Source organism: Balaenoptera musculus, chromosome 17, assembly GCF_009873245.2.
Source record: "Balaenoptera musculus isolate JJ_BM4_2016_0621 chromosome 17, mBalMus1.pri.v3, whole genome shotgun sequence".
Classification (NCBI taxonomy): Eukaryota; Metazoa; Chordata; class Mammalia; order Artiodactyla; family Balaenopteridae; genus Balaenoptera; species Balaenoptera musculus.
This window is the reverse complement of record NC_045801.1, coordinates 39430879-39450486: the sequence shown is the minus strand read 5'-3', so window position 1 is coordinate 39450486 and position 19608 is coordinate 39430879. Positions and strand designations below refer to the sequence as shown.

The following is a 19608-nucleotide window of genomic DNA, read 5'->3' as shown; positions in this document are numbered from 1 at the left end:
GCAAAACATATATAAACAATTCGAATTTTAAAAGCTTAACAAGGCCTTTCAACAAAGGTTTTAACTGGTTTCATAACATGAGTTATTTTGAGATTAGGCATAATTTTTATTACTAGTTAAAACAGGAGCGTAATTTGCTTTTATAAATTTCTATGGTTTCATTTAATAAAACTCATCCCCGTGAAAGCAGAGGTGATGCTGTGTTAAATACTTGTAAATGTGTTTCAGGAAACTCTCCAGGTATTAACTAAGGCCCGGGAGAGTGTATAGCACGCATCCTTCCCCCGACATTGGCGTAACTGGATAGTATTTTCCCCTCCAAAGCTCTGGAATACTTTATCACGCCCCGAAGAGCCAAATGGCTGGCAATGAAGAGCCAAATGGCTGGCAATGAAGCTGTTTTGTCATTTGAATTAGGAAAGGTCAAAGGGAAGAGAATGTGATAGAAAACAGAGGGAAGAGTGCTTTGTGAAAATTGTCCATTTTTTTTTTTCATGTAAGGGAAAATACTTTGTTCCTTTTAATAGATCTGGAAATCCAATACTAGAGATTTTTTTGGATAGACTTGTAGAGAGAAAAGAAACAATCAAGAATTTTGAAAGCTCCCATTTCTCAAACAAGTATGTACTATGTTCTTACTATTTACAAGGTGTCATTGTAATCTCTTGGATCTATATGATCATCTATAAATATGAATACTTTTTCATAGACATTGATAATAGTCATGACCCTGGTAGTTGCCAGCCCATGGACTGCTTAACTTATTTCATATGTGGAAAAAAAAAAAAAAAAGAGGTTCGAGAGGTTAAAAACAAGATGTACCCAAAGTTGCACAGCACAGATATGAGGTACAGAGCCTGAACTTGAACCTAGCTTTTCTGTCTCTAGACTTCAGCCATAAGGACTTCTCTGTATACTTATCTTATACATAGGATTTACCTACATTTATATTGATATGTACATTTATCCGCTTGTCATAGTCTGAAGCACATACACACCAATTTATTCAGGCATGGTAGCTACAGTAACACATGAGTGGATGAATGGAGAAGTCACTTCCAAGTGCTTAGTTTAAAACACATATAGCACAGAATCATATTCTACCACATTTTGGAGTTTAAGGGCAAGGGATATTGTATAATCATGCAGACATTAGCTGTCACCAATAATTCTCAATGTTTTATATTCGCACTTTCTCTGTAAAGTATAAAAATATATTTATTTGTCCCTGAAGTTAACTTTTTATATACTGCTACAATGATTTTTTTTTTTAATCTTCACTGTAAATTTTCTTCAAATTTGGGGTATTTTCTAAGTAATGTTTTAGCTAGACAATAGATATTTGGTTGGCCAAAATGTTCCTTTGGTTTTTAAGTAAAAATAAAAGACACATTTTTCATTTTCACCAAGAACTTTATTGAACAACATATTCACCGTTTTTGTGGTTTTTGTTTTTGTTTTTGTTTTGGTATATTCACCGTTTTGTTCCACTACCTTCTGCCATTTTTCAGGCAACTTCATAATTCCATCTTCCCAAAACTTTTTATCTTTTTGATCAAAGAACTGTTCCAGGTGCCTTTTACAGTCTTCCAGGGAATTGACATTTTTTCCCTTAAGGGAATTTTGTAAAGACCAAAATAAATGGAAATCCGAAGGTGCAGTGTCTGACGAATGCAGCGGATGAATCAGAACTTACCAGCCAAGCTGTAACAGTTTTTGCCTGGTCATCAAAGAAACTGTGGTCTTGCATTATCCTGATGGAAGATTATGTATTTTCTGTTGACTAATTCCGGACGCTTTTCGTCGAGTGCTGCTTTCAGTTGGTCTAATTGGGAGCAGTACTTATTGGAATTAATCATTTGGTTTTCCAGAAGGAGCTCATAATAGAGGACTCCCTTCCAATCCCACCATATACACAACATCACCTTCTTTGGATGAAGACTGGCCTTTAGCATGGTTGGTGGTGGTTCATTTCACTTGCCCCACAATCTCTTTCATTCCACTTTATTGAACAGTATCCACTTTTCATCTCCCATCACAATTTGTTTTAAAAACAGAATGTTTTTGTTACGTTTAAGTAGAGAATCGCATGTGGAAATATGGTCAAGAAAGTTTTTTTCGCTTAACTTATGTGGGACCCAAACATCAGAGCGAGTCACATAACCAAGCTGGTGCAAATGATTTTCAGTGCTTGATTTGGATATTTTGAGTATGTCAACTATCTCCCGCGTGGCATAATGTTGATTGTTCTCAATTCATGTCTCGATTTGATTGCTATCAACTCCAACTGGTCTGCCTGACTGTGGAGCATCGTCCAGCGAGAAATCTCCAGCACGAAACTTCACAAACCACTTTTGACACGTTCGATCAGTCACAGCACCTTCTCCATACACTGTGCAAATCATTTTTTTGCGTTTCAGTTGCGTTTTTACCTTTCTTGAAATAATAAAGTGTAATGTGTCCAAAACATTGCTTTTTTTCTTCCATCTTCAGTATTAAAATGGCTACACAGGGCTTCCCTGGTGGCGCAGTGGTTGGGAGTCTGCCTGCCAATGCAGGGGACGCGGGTTCGGGCCCTGGTCTGGGAGGATCCCACATGCCGCGGAGCGACTAGGCCCGTGAGCCACAACTGCTGAGCCTGCGCATCTGGAGCCCATGCTCCTCAACGGGAGAGGCTGCGACGGTGAGAGGCACGCGCACCGTGATGAAGAGTGGCCCCCGCTCGCTGCAGCTGGGGAGGGCCCTCGCACAGAAACGAAGACCCAACACAGCCAAAATAAATAAATTAATTAATTAATTAATTTTAAAAAAAATTTTAAATGGCTACACAAAAATTCACCAGTTTTGATAAGTTTTTTTTAAAATGCACGCTGATATGACAGCTGTCGCAATACAGTCTAACAAAATCGTTTTGAATGAAGTTAAAGACAACTAAGCTCTACTAAAGCCATCGTACGGAAAAAAAACGAACGGACTTTTTTGCCAACCCAATAAAATCAAAAAACATCCAAAGGGAACTTTCAGTGATGTGAAACTCTTCCCACTAATAAATATTAAAATCATTCCACTATTTAGAAGATAGTCTTCAGATCAGAGGCTCTCCTGGGTACCACCTTAGGACATCTCCCACTGCCTCTATTCATAAAAGAAAGGAAAATTGAGACGAAAACTCTGATCCTTGAGAGATGGGTATAGTATACGTATTTATCTGTTTACATCTACTCTACATGTGTCGAGCTTAGACACCTAGGAAAATATATCAAGACCCTCCATAAATCTAGTACAGCTTCCTTCTTCCAGGATAGCTGTTCCTGATACACTAAGTACAGAGGATACACCAGGATGGATCCCTACTTATGTTATTTTTAAAGATTTCGAAGGACAGAGATTTCATTGTGTCAATATTTTTTAACATTATTAAACAACAAGCATATTGCACGCCATGTCCACTTAGCAATGTCTTAATTTAAGGATACAACTTAGAATGCCAGAGGAGCAGTTATAAAAGAAGGTAGCCATCAGGTCTCCAAAAGTTAGTGTACCTTAACCTTACCTGCCTTAGTAGTTTCTGTGTAAAACACTAAGGAAGGAAAGGTGAATTGCGGGATGGGGGATGAACTGTGAATTGCAAAAGAGAAATTTAAACATTATTTGCAAACTAAACTCAAAGAACAAATGATTTAACAGTTGTTCTGTTTTTTTTTTTTTTTTTTTTTTTGCTTGTTTGTATTTGTTTTTAAGAAAGTGGACTCTATTCTTTCCTTGGTGGGGAGATTAACAAAATATATACCTTTAATATGTTCTTTTCTTCATATTGGGAACTCAGTTTGTTATAACTCTTGGCAAACTGTTTTCTGAATATGTGGAAAATTGTACCTGCCAGAATGGATTGGTGTTTGCTCTTCTTCAATGAAAGGTGGCTGTGATCAAAAGCTGCCTCTCTCGGGTAGTTCAGCCTGCCAAAGTCTAATGCAACAGAAATGGAAAGGAAAAGGAAAATGAAGGACATAGTCAAGAGTGTAACAAATAATTGGAACCTAAGACACTAAGTCTATTGGCTTCCACAAGAGCTTGGCAGAAATACTGACCGCCCATGTGATTTTTATCTTCGCATCTTTAAGGCAATTACCTTGACATGGAACACAGTAGTGATGGCTTCCATTGAAAGGCTCTATTTAAACATCTTTTTTCTGAATCACCAAGATAAGAATGGAGCAAATGAAGATGGAAAAAATAATCACTTGTATACAAAGCTTCTACCTTCAGTTCTCTAAAACTGTGTTAATGCCTAATTAATGACATCCCTATTGTACAAAAATATTGAGAATGCAAATATAATTTCCCAGCTAATTATTTCATTATATGAAAGTGACACATGTGAAGTAATAGTTTAATGTGGTCTTCATAAAAGCCAGCAATTGTGGACTTTCACTTAAAATTTTCAAGTGGAATGAAATTCACTTTTCTCATGACTACTCTAAGTAAAAAGTGCCTTCTTTTAGCAGATATTTACCATTGAAGTAGGGCAGTGAGACTTATGTGAGTAAATTATTACTGACAGAGAAACCCAAGGAATGTCTAGGGGGTACGGCCACCAGCAGCTGTGAGAGTCTGGACTATTCCTCTCTCTTCTTAAACATGGCTCGAGCAGTTGATGTACGAATAGTGGTGGAAGAAATGTCCTTTTACGTTTCCAAAGAAACCAGAAACTCAGCCATTCACACCTCTTCAGCTAGAACAACAGAATGTCAAATACTGTATTCTCAGATTTAAGCTATAAAATAATGGTGGAGCCTGAGAGAGGGGAGAGGAAACTAAGGAGGGACTTCGTGGGATTGGTTGGAAGAGATTCAATTCTCCATTTCTTTGATTTAAGGATTATCAGTTTTAAGGAGTGCAGTTAGGAATAATAAAGCTTTTCAGGAAAAATAAAACTACATTAAATGTACAGTTTTTAAAAACTGACAATAACGTACAATATCTCACACTTTTGTAGTCAGAATCAAAGTCTCTCCGAGTCTAAAGATGGCGCTGGATACCTTTTGGTGCTGAGCAGTGAGGCCTCGTGTCGGGGTGAGAGACCACTTTGTGTAACCTGTGCTCCTTATTTTGACAAGGGCCTAAGGATACACCTTCAGGGTTGACAGTATGATTATGAGGCATATTGAATATAGGCTTTCCTCTGTATTTCCAGTTGGGCTAAGTTTTGGGGTTTTTTTTCCATTAAAAAATTTTTAATATTTCTAAAAGTCATACAGCTTCTTTTGAAATTCTAAGGAAGCTTTCGACAAATTGTTCAGTACCCGAGTAGAGGCCTCCGTGACGCATGTTTGGTGACACCCGTCTTCACTAACCCTGAACACTCTAGGGTCTAGTCTGAGCATCTGGCGATTTCTACTGCCTTTCATTGCTTTGCCTCACACGTGAAAATCAATCTTCTGTGTACATAAAAACTTATAAAGAATTTTAATCAAAATTAGGGGCTCAAATTTAAAATTTAGTGATCTATATCGATACTAATGCAAATAACTTAACCAAAGTGTAAAATGAAATCCCAGAGACCGTTTGTGTACGAAGACGTTTGTACACAGACAAACAGTGACAACTAATATATGGCACGATTTGTTTCTTTGCCTGGAATTTGGCAAGTGTCTTCTGGAATGTATCAATAACAAGGTGCATTCCAATTACCAAAATGCTAAAATAGGAGAAAAATGTGATTCTTATAATCAAGGAAATTTGGTGTTTATCTGTTGAATTTTACAGTGGCAGAAATAGGAGATACAAAAAAAGTCAGAAAGGTAGTATTTAAGTAGCTTCTTGGTTTCTCATTTACCTTAGATAGTCCACTTTCCACGCATTGTCCTGCCATAATTATTGATCTTTCACTCTCAAAGCTCTCATCAGTTTGGATGATCATTTATATAGCTGTTTTACTTATTAGGCACTTTTGTTGGTGACAGTAACAGTAAAAAGTCTCAAGAGAACGGAATAGTTTGGTATACAATATACCTTTGAATACATGTAATAAATTCATGTGATTCTCTGAAAAGCCCTGTTAAATTGGTCTTTGTTGAAGAGGATATGAAGCTCAGGGAGATCAAATGGCCTGCCAAATTCATTCAGCTGTTAAGTTACAGAACCAAGACTCCAATCTAGATGTCCAGGGTAAACGAATTCTAGTGAGTTTAATAATAATAATAACAGGAGGAATGATCACCATCATCATCATCACCATCATCATCACCTTAATGGTGAAGCTACCACTTACCCAACAGAGGTTCATGACCACTGTTTGTTCCATGCACCACTTTGGCAGTCTGGTAAAGCCTATGGACATCTTCTCAAATAATATTTTTGAATGCATAAAATAAAATGCATAGTATTACAAGGATATGAATTCTATTACAATGCAGTTATCGAAATTTTTAAAAGAAATACCTGATATTAGTATGTTTTCTAAATGCATAAAATAATAAGATCTTGCAGTATTATCTATTACTGTAATTTCAAAGTAGTGATGAACATAAGGTTTATTTTGAGATTTCTACAATAAGTCTAATATGATATGAAAATATCTGTGATTTCTATTGGTGACAAAGTGACAGGTTCTGCTAATACTACTGTGGTTTGTTATTTACATACATAATTGAAGGAAATTCTAAATTTCGGTTAGAGGATATTGAAAGTAAAGATGTAATTTTTTCCCATTCAAGTTCACCGACCGCCTCCAAATTTATGAACCGCCAAGGGATGCCCGGTTAAGAACTCCTGCTTTGAATAAACTGGCAAAATAACTATTATTATCCCCATCTTACAAATGAATAAACTGAGGCCCAGGGTATTAAGTAACTTGCCTAATATTTTTCACCTAATGGCCGAGAAGGGTATCAAGTGATATTAGCATCTGTGCATCACCTCCTCTAACTTCCCAGTGGCAATCACCATTGAAGTGGGAATTGTAGCATCCACTCCACTCTGAGACAGATGACCCCGTGAGGATTATTATCCTAATCACTTGTATCTCCTTCAAACACTAATGATATCCTTGATGAAGATTGCAGATAACCAAAGAGAAATCTGGGGTGAGGTCTGTGTGCCTGACTAACTGTTTATGTTCAACTTGCCTCAAGCGTTTCTAGTGTTTGGTCTCCCCTAAGTGGTCCTCAGGTGGCTTTTCAGAATGATCATTATTTCCAACGTGTTTGATGCTATTTTCTACCGTAGCGATTTTCCTCTTCTACCTTTAAGTGATTACTGCTGTTTCTTATTACTATTCTCAGATGAGGGAAATTGTTTTTCTACACCTCCCCTATCTCAATATACGTACCTATTTGGATTTTTTTCTGTAATTGCTTTAATTCCTTAGCCTCTTTTTATCTAAACTATACCTATTAAATTATCTTAACTCTTCTCAAAGCTAAATTGCCTCATTTGTTTATTATTTTTCCTTCATTTTGTCTGAATACTTTAAAACTTACAAAGTATGCAAAGCAATTGTTAAAGCTCTAAGTAGTCCCAGGATGCATGTATTAGTTTCTGGAATTGAGTCTTAGTGACGACACCACGTATTATTAGCCTCACGTTGTACTAACTCTAGCGTAACAAACCTTAAGGTTTCTTTTCAGAATTATTTAATATTTAAAAAAATCTATGTACATGAGCCCTTGGCAGTTCAGTTGTTAATTGCTCATCCTTTCTCCTCCTGTTAATGGTGGCCATTTTATTTTGGCAAATCTTGCATATTAGGGTTTCTCACCTTTGATAGTGAAATGACCATGACATAGGGATGCTACATAAGGATGTCTTCCAGCCCTGTTTTCACCTGAAAAGGAGATTCCTTTTGCCACACAGCTTTGAGAATAAGAGTATCTTAGTATTTCATTATTGAAGGAATTTTAGAAGTTTCACTTGTATTTAGGTAACTGAAGGGCATTTTTGATTGCTGTCACTTTATACAGCCTTCTAGGAAGGATTTATTTTTAGCACATATAACAAATGTTGTAAAAACTTGTATATCTGAAGAGCTTTATAAAATATACACTAAAGATTCAGCTTTCAACTTTAGTTGTTGAAACTTATGCTTTCTTGAGAAGATTTTTTAAAAAACCGTATTCTGAAAAACTGATGTTGCCTTACCACCAGTAACCACCTCATCATTGTTATCTTCACCACCACCATCACCCAAAACAGCATCTAGAGATGTGCTTGCAGGGTTTACACATGCATACATACACACATATGTGTTTAAACACATACATACATGTATTTATTCATTCACTCAGCAAATGTTTGTTGAGAGCCTTCTAAGTTCCAGGCACTGTTTTAAACTCTGCCCTCCTCTTACTTCCATTCTTGTGCATCAAGGCTGATGATGTGGATAAATAAGTAAAATGATATGAGAACAGCTGAAGAGAAAAACAAGACAGGGGACAGAGATAGGGTATATGTGGAGGGAGTGTTTGAATTTTTGTTGGCGGGGGGCAAAAAAGACTTCACTGGAGTAAGGCTGAGTAAAGGTCTGAAGAAGATAAAGAAGTAGCTCTGTGGGTATCTGGAAGAGAACATTCTAGGGAAGGTGCTGATGGAGTGTGGGGGGGGCATTCTGGGAACAGCGAGGAAGCCAGCATACCTGAAGTGGTGCAGGGAAGGGATAGTAGCAGCACAGAGGAGCCCAGATCATGTCAGGTCTCATGGGCCATTTTATCTGAGTGAGATTAGAACTCTTGGAGGCTTTTGAGCAGAGAACTAACCTGATCTGAATTAATAGTCTAAAAGGATTGCTCTGGAAGCTGGTTTGAGAATAGACTGAAGGAGGACTAGAACCGAACAAGGCTGAATAATCCAGGTGAGAGATTATGGTAACTTGTGCCAGGATGGTAGCAGTGGATGAAAAGTTGTCAGCCTCCGGATATATGTTAAGGAAAGAGCCAAGAGGATCTGATGATGGATTGTATATAGAGTGTGAGAGGAAAAAAAGAGTCAAGTGTGACTCCACAGTTTGAGGCCTGAGCAAGTTGAATGGGAGGAGTTGGGTAGAGGGGTGTGAAGAGGGGGTCAGGAGCTCAGTTTTGGACATGCCAAGTTTGAGATATCAGACATCCACGTCGAGAGGTCAGGTACACAGCTTGGTTAAAAAAAAAAAAAGACTAGAGTTTAGGGGAGAGGTCTAAAGATAGCCATGGTCATGGATTTTTCTCCATATAAATGTTCCATCTATATCGACAATACTACTTTCCTTCTCTCGACACCTTTGCCTCCTGTCCAGTGGAAGCTCAGCTTCTGTGCTTTCAACACTGGGATTGCTATTTTTGCTCTCCAGGGGATATAAGATCCTCTGGTTCCCAGGGTTAGCATTCTCCACAGGTGTCCTCCATCCCATCCTCATGAGACTCATTGGGAGTCACTATCTCTGGGCTGTTCTCTCCCTATTCCTAATTCAGTCTCCATCTCTCCTCTCCTTCCCCCATGGCCACTGTAGCCCCTAAGGGGCTTGGATGCACCACCATTCCATTCAATAAGTCAGTTGATTTTGTTTGATTGGAATGGTTTTGTTCAGCCTTCTTTGAGGTTCAATTCAATATTCTATAGACAACTTGAGGCCACTTTAATCATAACACCAAATAACTAGTAACTCTTGCCCCCAGATTCTTCCTGGCCAAGATCATTTCTTCCATTCTTTTGGTGAAGAACTCTAGAAATTCAACTGAGCAAGTACTTGGGCATTTCATCAGATCCTAAGGTGCTTCTTGAGAATGTTTTTGGCTCTGCTTATAGATATTCTCCTAAACCCATGTCAGCAGAGGAAGGATGATTTAACACATGGGCAAGATTACAACCAGACTCTTTAATTTTTTAAATTATAAAATTCCAACTTTCCCACATATCCAAATTATATATAAACATATGAATCTTCTTTGAATCAATAATATAGAATATTCACTCATTCAGCAAATATTTATTGAGCCCTGTTACATATTCTTGGTGTTGTTTCAGGGAGTTCCCTGTCATTAGGGAGCCTAGATGCTTCCAAATATCACATAGGCCGTACTTATACTAAAAACGTATTTATTGTTTATCTAAACTTCAAATTTAACTGAGTATCCTGCATTTTATCTGGTCACTGAGGTCATGTGACAGCTTGGCTGGGCTGGATGGTCAAAGATGGCCCAACTTATGGAAGCTGGGGCAGACTGTCATCTGGGCTGCTCTCCCCATGTGGTACCTCAACTAGCCCAGGCTTCTTTACATGTCAGTCCTTGGGCAGCAAAAGCTCAAGGTGGCAGCTGTAAGGCTTCTTTTGGCTCACGCTCTGAAGTTGCAAGTGGTCGCTTCTGCCAGAGTCTATTGGTCAAATAAAGGCACAGGGCCGGCCTACATTCAGAGGGTGGGGAAAGAGATTGCACCTCTTGATGAAAGGAGTGGCAAAGTCACATTGGAAAAGGGAATATATACAGGGAAGGGAAGGATTTATAGCCATTAAATAATCGATCACAAGTAGTAAACACAGCAGAGAAGTCTCTGCCATCAGGGACCAAACACTATTCTAAGAAGAGACAGACAACAAAGATAAACATTCGTTGTTGGTACAAAGGAGAAAAAGAAAGCATAATCAGGGGGTTAGGGAGTGTTATCAGGAGTGTTAGGGAGGTCTTCTTTTATATAAGGTGGGCAGGAAGACTTCCTTAAGAAGAGGACATTCAGCAGAGCCCAGAAGGAAGTGAGAAATATCCAGAGGAACGGGGTATCAGAGGAAGTAACAAGTTCATAAGCTTCAGAACCCAAGCATTATTGAGGAACTGAAGGTGGCCGAAACAATGAAAGTGAAGTGGAGAGTAGTAGGAGATGAGGTCAGAGAAGTTATGGAAGGTCAGGCTCAATCTACATCTAGGGCCTTCTAGGCAAATATAAGGGCTTTGCCTGTTAGCTTGTGTGAGCTGGAAGCCACATGCAGAGTCCCAGAAGAGGAGTAGCACCATTTGACTTAGAGTTTTTTTTAACAGGGTTACTCTGGCTTCTGTGTAGGGAATACACTGAAGAGTGGCAAGGGTTGAAATGGTTGGGAAGCTATTGCAATACTCTAGGTGAGGGGTGATAGTGACTTGAACTGGGTGAGAATAGTGGAGCTGGTGAGTTGTTGTTGAACAATAGGTTTATTTTGAAAATAAAGCCAACAGGATTTGCTGATAGATTGCACTTGGGGTGTAAAAGCAAGAGAGGAGCCAAGAATTTAAGAGGAGTCAAAATTTTTAGACTCAGCAACTAGAAGAATGGATTTGCTGTTTACTGGGTTGGACCCTCCTTATAAGAGGGAGGCAAGAACAGCAAAGGCAGAAGAAGGCAACGTGATGACAGAAGCAGGAGGAGAAAAGGCAATGAGATGAGGAGCCATGAACCAAAGAATGGAGGAAGCTTCTAAAGCTGGAAATGGATTCCCCCTTAGAGCCTCCAGAAGGAACCAGCCCTGTCAACACCTTGATTTTAGCCCTATAAGACTCATTTCAGACTTACGACATCCAGAACTGTAAGAGAATAAATTTATGTTGTTTCAAGCCACCAAATTTGTGGTAATTTGTTACAGCAGCAATAGGAAACTAATACACGATTAGACCTTTAAATAGAGATGCTGAGTAGCTGTTGGTTATGAGTTTGAACTTGAGGAGAGAGGCATAGAATGTGAATTGGAACTCATCACAATATAGGTTTATTTAAAACCATAAAGCTGGATGAGAGCACCAACAGAGTGAGGATAGAGAAATGAAAAACCTTTTGACTGTTTTTGACCACCCCAACATCTAAAGATCAGGAGAGTGAGAAAACCAACCAACAAATGAGAAGCCATATCCAGTGATGCATGAGGAGACCAGAGAGTCTAAGGCCCCAGAAGCCAAGGGAAGAAAGTATTGGCAGGAGTAAGCAAGTGACAAATTCAGCTCCATCAAATATTCACAATTTAGTGCTAAGTGATCTCAATCTTGAATTTTTCGCTAACTTCACAAAAGTTCTACGAGAGACAATTGACATTTGAGAGTGGGATAGAAAAAGGAGGCACCATTAATAATTATGCCAAGACAAAGGATGTAAATTGGGACTGCCCAGGGCAAACAGGAATGTATGGTCCCCCCATTTGGTTTCTGTCTCAATAACTGTTAAATAAATACAGTTTACTTCCTAAAGAAACATCTTTACTGAAATATGACTTAATACTTTGCTTTTGGCTTTAATTGAGGATCAATATTTAGGAAATAGTGTTAGGAAAGATATTTCTGCCTCTTTTATAAAACTGTTATTGGAGACCCTGTTCTTTATTTTGTTCAATGTTCCTCATAGAAAGAACCATGTGGTAATTCCTTTTAGAATGGAATGCTGGAAAAACTGTTGCTTTTTTCAAGGAGCTGGTGTATCCTTTCTTTTCCTAGATAATGAGAGCTTCATAGTACATCATTCTTCCCTCTTACCTTGGTAGCACGAGCTAGAACTGTTATATCTTCAAGTTGCAGTTAGGGTATCATGTCAAATTTTCCCAGCTGTGACTTTCTTTCTCCTCAAATATTTCTTGAGTACCCACTATGTGCTGAGCTTTGTTATTTAAGCTACAGGTATGGCAGAGATCCACACAGATTTGATCCCTGCCTTCATGGCATTTTCTTGCTTCTCAAGAGTTTACATACTTTTAAAATATGGTGTTAGTATCTTATAGGAAGCCTTGAATTCTTTCAAGAGCAAAGTAGGTATAAAAGACACATAGAATAAAGTGCAACAGTGCAGTATATTATTTAGATAGGGGTGTGGCGTGTTAGGAATGGAAGGCGAGGGGAGAGGTAGAGCATGAAGCCTTGAGTAGAACCAGAGCCTTGAAGCTCCTCATGTTTTTCATGAGGTTTCAGACCCACTATTGTGATTTTGAGAGAAAAGAAGGCACGTTTAAGGAAATAAAATGACTTCTAAAGCTGTGTTTAGCATCTTTACTAATAGTAGTAAAGAGTACTTGATCAAGTAAAGCATTTGAGGATATTGTCATAATCCAAAAATGCTCTAAGTGCTTATCTACTGGCTATAGAGAAAAGAGAATTAATGACTAATTGTGTTGTAATATGATATGCCCTAGGATTGAGTGAATATTTCAGTTCCAGATTATAAAGTAGCCAATTTTTGCAGGACAAGAAAATAAGTACTATATTTTTAAAAGAAATAAGCTGTCTACTCATAAGAAGAGGAACTCCTTTCAGTTATAACCTTGGCTAGGGATTTAAAGAGGCTGCTGTAGTCTTCCCAGTCAAGAGAAGGGGATTGATTAGAAGTCAACCAGAAAGCACTGTCCTGGCTGGTAAGACCCCACCATCAAAAACAAGAAACATGTCTTTATGTTTATTAAGCATGCAACAGTGTCAAAGAAGAAAGGTCAAACGAAGGAAGGGATCCTCTTTTAGACAACTTAGTTCTTACACTTTGATAGCAGCATGATGGGTACAAGAGGAGACGGGGACACCATGCGATGGAGGAGGTTGAGAGGGATAGAGAATGAAAAAGGCAGAGACAGCTGCTTTCACAAAGCCAGCTGTGTTGGAGATTTCTCTTCTACAACTGCTTATTGAAATGTATATGAAACTAGTAACATGAAACACTTGGGCAACATATTATGTTAAAGGAATCAAAATTTAATTGTGGAGACTTTGAGTCCCACTGATTCCAACTATTGATTATGTTGCTTCAACATGCAGGAATAAAATTAAAAGCTGAGATTGACAACAAGCTGCCATGTAAACCATTTTTTAAGTCTGTCTACCAAATACCCTGGATACTGGGTTGTTTTTATTCCTAAAAGAAGTGTAAATACAGTCATAGTTCCTGTATAATATAAATAAAATTCTTATTTCTTTTAGCCTAGGTTTATGCCATATTTTCAGCCTTCTGACTCACTATTCTTGCCATAGTGACATTTATAGAGGGATCGTGTGTTTTCCATAAGTTTAAGGGCTATCCACGGACCTTAAGTAGCTCAAGAGGAGAATTCACTGAGATCTAGAGTGCTTCGAACAACGCTGTGAAAATTGGATTGCCTGAAAACACAGGTTTGTCTCACAAGAGAAACCTTCTGTGCACACGCAGAGAATGATTGGGCTGGAAAGGGATCTCCGGAAGCCATTTTTTCTGTCCCATCTCCAGGCAGCATGGTGACTAAACCACAATAGGTGTCTGTGATTTTCGTACTAATGTAACTTATCCAAGACTGCCTATTCCCCCGAGCCACAGCCAGTTTAGCTGTCAAACGAAAATAACTTATGGCACTCCACCTTGTCATTTTCCCTTTCCTGGCTCTCCCCTGGGTCCCCAGGGCTGTTCAAAACTGAATGCTGGAGACTGCCGGAAATAAAAGTCTGAACCTCGGGGTAGACCTGACCAGAAAGTAAAACCTATTCTTGGTTTTGCACAGCAGGGAGAAACCTCTTTACCTTTATCCCATCATGACAGGGATTTGAGCTAAAGCTCCGTGAAGCAGCTCCAGTTACACCCCTTGAAATGGGAATTCCAGGGTCACTGGCAGCACCGGAGAAGATGATTATAGCAACTCAGCACATGGTCTCATAGGATGGTTTCCTTTTGAGAACTCGTTTTGGAGCCTACCACCTGGCCAAATAGCATCACCACCATCGTCTGTAAAATATTAACATTTACCGGAGCGGGAAAATGGTACCGAGACTGATTGCCCTGTGTCGGGGGCGGAGTGGGCGGGAACCGTTTACTTCTTTGAAGATTGAACTGAGGAGGCTACGTGATTAATTCGAATAATTAGGAGTCTCTTTTTCTCGTCAGTTGATTTTTGGGATTGCAATTTTAGTTCAAAACCAAAGACGGGTTACCTAGGTTATGAGAAAATAAAAGCTTTGAAGCAAAAAAGAAGCTGAATTTGGGAGGAAAGGAAATGTTGAACTTGGGTCTGTATTTCCGAAGAAGAATTATCTGGAATTTTATAAAAGCAAAGAGCACAAATATCATCCCTGTGTTTATATTAGGAAGTAAGCATTTGAAAACATGCAATACGTATTTTAAACATTGTTCTACTTTCTAATCTTGCGTTGCTCCCAAAGATTGCTAATGGTTACCAAATTGTTCTTTGGCAGAGTAAGCTGACGCTTAAAAAAAAGAAAAAAAGAAGAGAAGTGATAGGATGTGATTCTAGCACAGGACAAAGTTATGAATCCTCAGCCCTGAGCAGATATTAACTAATCCAGCAATCCCAACCTAGAGGTTAGCCAGGAGCATTTCTCTGCATCACATTATGTCCATTACATGGCAATGAAGGACAGTTTCCATGGCTCCTAATAAAGAGATGTTTCTCTTTATGAAGAGAGCAGAGTGAAGGGTTTACAGACAATATCTGAGCTTGTCACTGAGCTTCTCAGCCTCTTCATCTATATGTTTGCCTCAATCGGTGCAGGTTATCTCAGCAATAAAGCGTTCAATCTCTAGAAGTAGGTTTCTCCCTACATCCTATAACCAGGAGGATGGATATTTTGTTTTGTGTGCTAAAGTGGGTTGAATGAAACCAGCGTGGCTCTGCTCTGCTTTCACTAGCTATAATCAGCTTTTCAAATCTACACTGAGTATGCCCCCAGTGACTGATGGCATAGTGAGGAACACATTTGTGACCACACATTCCTGAGAAGCAGCAGTCCTAACAGCCCAGTGACCCGACTTATTCGTTCCTGTTTCTTTGTGCAGAGACATTTTGTTTTCCAAGCTCTTTGGCCATGTGCTAACGATTAGACAATGACTCCATAAATGAGGAGGAAAAGCGGCGTCATGGACGGTGGGTGGTTTGTTTTCTTAGTTCTTTATTGAAAACATATGGAGATGTTTATATATAAATAGACAACAATAGACTGCTGCCATCATGTTAGCAACAGCTAATAAAATTCTCCATGAATAGAGATCAAACTTGTGTCTACCTATGCCAGAATTCTGGTTTACTGAGATCTGCATATCCTGTCTAATTTGGGTTGAAAAGATGTTTTATTGTTTTACTCTTTATTCCTAGTTGGAAGGAAATGGCGGACCAAGGGTTTTGTTCTGGTTTTTGTTTTTGTTTCATTCTTCTCTTTGCTTAATCAAATTACTTTGTTAGCAGGGACAATAAATTCTGTCCAATCAGACCTTGCATTGTGATCATGCAAAAATATTTTAAACTCTATACATTTGTTTCACTACAGTCTTTGTATTTTTGAATTAGAAGTGAGGACTTGTGGCCTGACAGCTGGAAACAAGCATCAGCAAACAGGGCAGTGGAGGAATTGAGAGCACAGGCTTGGGGAGGCAGACCTCCGGGTTTGAATTCTGGCTGCTCCACTTGCTAGCTAGGTAACCTTGGGAAAGTTAGTTAACCTGACTAAACCTCAGTTGCTTCATCTGTGAAATGAGAAATGTGGCACTTACAGAATGATTGGGAACGTTACATGGGATAAGCTGTAAAGCCTTTCATACAGTGTCTGGCATGTAGGAAGCACTGCAGAAATGCTACATATTATCATTGTAAGCAGCTAACAGAATGGTTTATATGGAGACCATCCTTGAAAACCTGAGAGGTACTGATGTTTAGTGGTAAGACCAGTAACAGCAACTATTGATCAAGTGCTCGTTATACGCTGGGGTCTACATTGCACTCTTTCTTACGACTCCATGAACTGGGTACCAGTATTATCCCCATTTCATGGCAGAAGAAACTGAGGGGTTACACAGACTGCCCAGAGTCACAGAGCCCATGATTGGTTAATCTGATGGTCAAACCCACTCTGAATAATCCCAGAGCGCATACTTGTTATCACTCTGCTAAAAAGGCTGCCACATAGACAGCGTCTGGCACCTTTGAAATCTCCTTTATTTACATTATTCTCAACATTGCCATTAACATCCTGGCATTGCACGGTACCATTCACAAACTGTGGGGTGCCGTGTACCTGGGACATCTGTTCATTTGCAGTTGAAGAGGGTCAAGAAGGCTTTAATGCATATTTTGTTAGGAGCCCTGACAAGTTCAACTCGAACACCACTTTCACTTTTGGTCTACAAATGTCTTGTCTTTGAAGACCCTCAAAGCTCCATATGCCCAGGCTCATTGTTCAAGCCTGGAAAAGAGCATTTGTCGCAGCCTACAGATGGAGAAGCCAGAGGCCAAGGCGACATGACTTGGGGACAGAGCGAGAGGCCGGTCACTCCCCTCAGCAGCCTAGCATGTCAGTCGCTGAGTCAGGAATGGAGTCGAGTGGGTCCAAGGCTGTGTCCATCTCACCAGGCTGATGGCCAAACTACTGACTAGCTCTACTTTTAACTAAATTGTATATAGTTAGGAGCAAATTGCCTAATTTTCTTGTTGGAAGGATGGGATCTGCCAGAAATATGGGAATCCTCACATACATTACCCAACTGTTTTTATTTGCAGATATATTATGTTATTTCTTTTCTCATTTTTACAGGGCAGGGAGAGGATTTGGGGCGGGGGGGGGGGGGCAGCAGGGCACATAAGGGGACAGGGTTAGGACTGCCAAATTCATGTCAACTTGCTCACCTAGCACCAGTGTGCTAGTTGAACGAGCCCTGAATGTAAGACATTAATGCAAATATTTTGCATGTTATTAACTCTAATGGTGCTACCGTCATGCAGTAGCCACAGCTGAAAGCGGAGGTGGTACTTTTTATCATAAATGCCTTGGGTCTTTCTCTGAAAATCACCATGAAGACAGAAATTCCTTAGAAGTGAAAGTGGAAACATGAACAGACTTCTGCTTTGTTAACTTTCTCATCATCATCAACAACAACAAAATGATATCCCAGGGCCATGAAGTTCAGTCCTATAAATGTTGGCAACATCCTCCTTTAGAACCAAAGGGCACTGTTCTTGCCCTTGTAACAACAGTACCCTTCCATGGCAATAGTTAGGAAGTCATTGTAAAAACATATCTGTTTTACAGAAAAAAAAAAATTTATGCAACCCTGAAATTGTTATGTTGTAAGTGAAAAATCATTCTAATTCAGGACAAGCATGGCCTACTGCTTACTCCCTCCCGTGCTAGTGGTGACAGGGTGGAGTTTTGGAAAGCACAGGATTTCAGACCCAGCTCTCTCATTTGCCAACTGTGTGACTTTGAGCAAATCACTTGACCTCTCTGATCCTCAGTTCCTTTTCTATAAAACAGCATCAACCATAAAACTGCTCCGTCTACTTTATGGGTTATGGAAGAAGATCAAAGGAGATTGTAAATATGAAAGCTCTCTGAAAGCACTGTAAAAATATTATTATTGATTTTTACTAGGTGAATAATGAGGATGACAGCTTGGGAATAACTCAACCGAGGTAGTATATGGTCAGTCTGGAAGAAGTGAATGGGTCCTGGGAAATAGATGGCCAGGCCAGTTTGAAGGACCTTAAACTTGCAAGTCTTAGGGCAGTGTGGCAATTTAGCTGTGCAATCTGGTGAGAGGCTCTTATATTCTAAGCTCTTGCTGTGACAATATTGGCTACGTGGAATCACTGTGTGCTTTCTTACCAGACTTTATCTGGAAAAAGTTTACACACTAGTGGCCTGGCAGAGTTGCTGGGGTTTAGATGCTACAGCTGTACCCCAGAGAGAACAGCATTTCATGTGTTGTTCTATTACCTCCCTCCCTGGGGATTCAACAGATGGAACAACAGTGGAATCAGAAACCCAAGACAAACCTGTCAGTTTGATGCCTTTAAGCCTTCACAGAATTCACAATCAAAATAAGATAGAATATCCATCTAGGGGGAAGAGATGCAGAGAAATAGGCCCACAGGTTACATCTTTTTTTGTCTAAGCATGGCTAATACTATCCGGAGGTCCCCACCATATAAAAGGAATTGTATCTGGTACAAGATAGACTCTTAAGAAAATTGGTTGAAAGAATATTATCGCTAGTAGCAATAATTGAGTAATTTTAATATGGAGTTTTATATTTATTTTCATTGAATTTAAAAAAAACCTTCCAAGTCGACTCAAATTTGGCAGATTCCAAGATGAGTAATTTTGCATCTCAGAACTATTAGGTAATATGCAGACTGGATCCTAAGTCGAGCAGAGCAACATGTGCTTTGGCAACAACTGGTGAGGAGATAAAGTATTTGATTATTGTTTTTTTGATAACTTCCAAAGAGAAAGCAGAGAAGCAACAGGTATGAACCAAACATTTCTCTCTTTTGTTAAGGCAAATATTTCCAACTACAGCCTCGTGATGGAGTCTGACCTGGGGACCTTCTTACCCTCTGGGCTGCAGTTCACTGGCAGTGACAAGGCCAGGGCCATCGTGGAGGAGGTCATGTGCCTGCTGCAGCCCATCAATGTCACACAGGTCTTTAGAGCTGGAGAAGGGACAGACATTAACTTCTGGATCCAAGCTGGAGTACCTGGTAAGAGCAATAGATGAAATTGGGGTTCTTTACATACTGTTAACCAATTTAAAATAAAATTTCTATTCTAACATGCCACAGTAGATACTGGTAAGTCATTTAAAATATGGAAACCCTTAGCTTTGTCCACAAGGTATAATCTGATGATTTCCAATATTGGGATAATAATACTCCTTTTATTTATTTGC

General features: G+C 39.3%; 1 protein-coding gene across 5 annotated transcripts in view; it reads left to right on the top strand.

Moving 5' to 3' along the window:
* CPQ (carboxypeptidase Q) overlaps nucleotides 1-19608 on the top strand; it is a 498122-nt gene that overhangs the window by 401309 nt on the left and 77205 nt on the right. For 4 of the 5 annotated variants that reach the window (XM_036830877.1, XM_036830874.1, XM_036830876.1 and 1 more), the window contains one exon: nucleotides 19219-19420. In XM_036830877.1, the coding sequence (XP_036686772.1) occupies nucleotides 19219-19420 (202 nt within the window). Of the gene's footprint in view, nucleotides 1-19218; nucleotides 19421-19608 lie in introns of those variants that run through there. The other variant, XM_036830878.1, reaches the window with a different exon arrangement.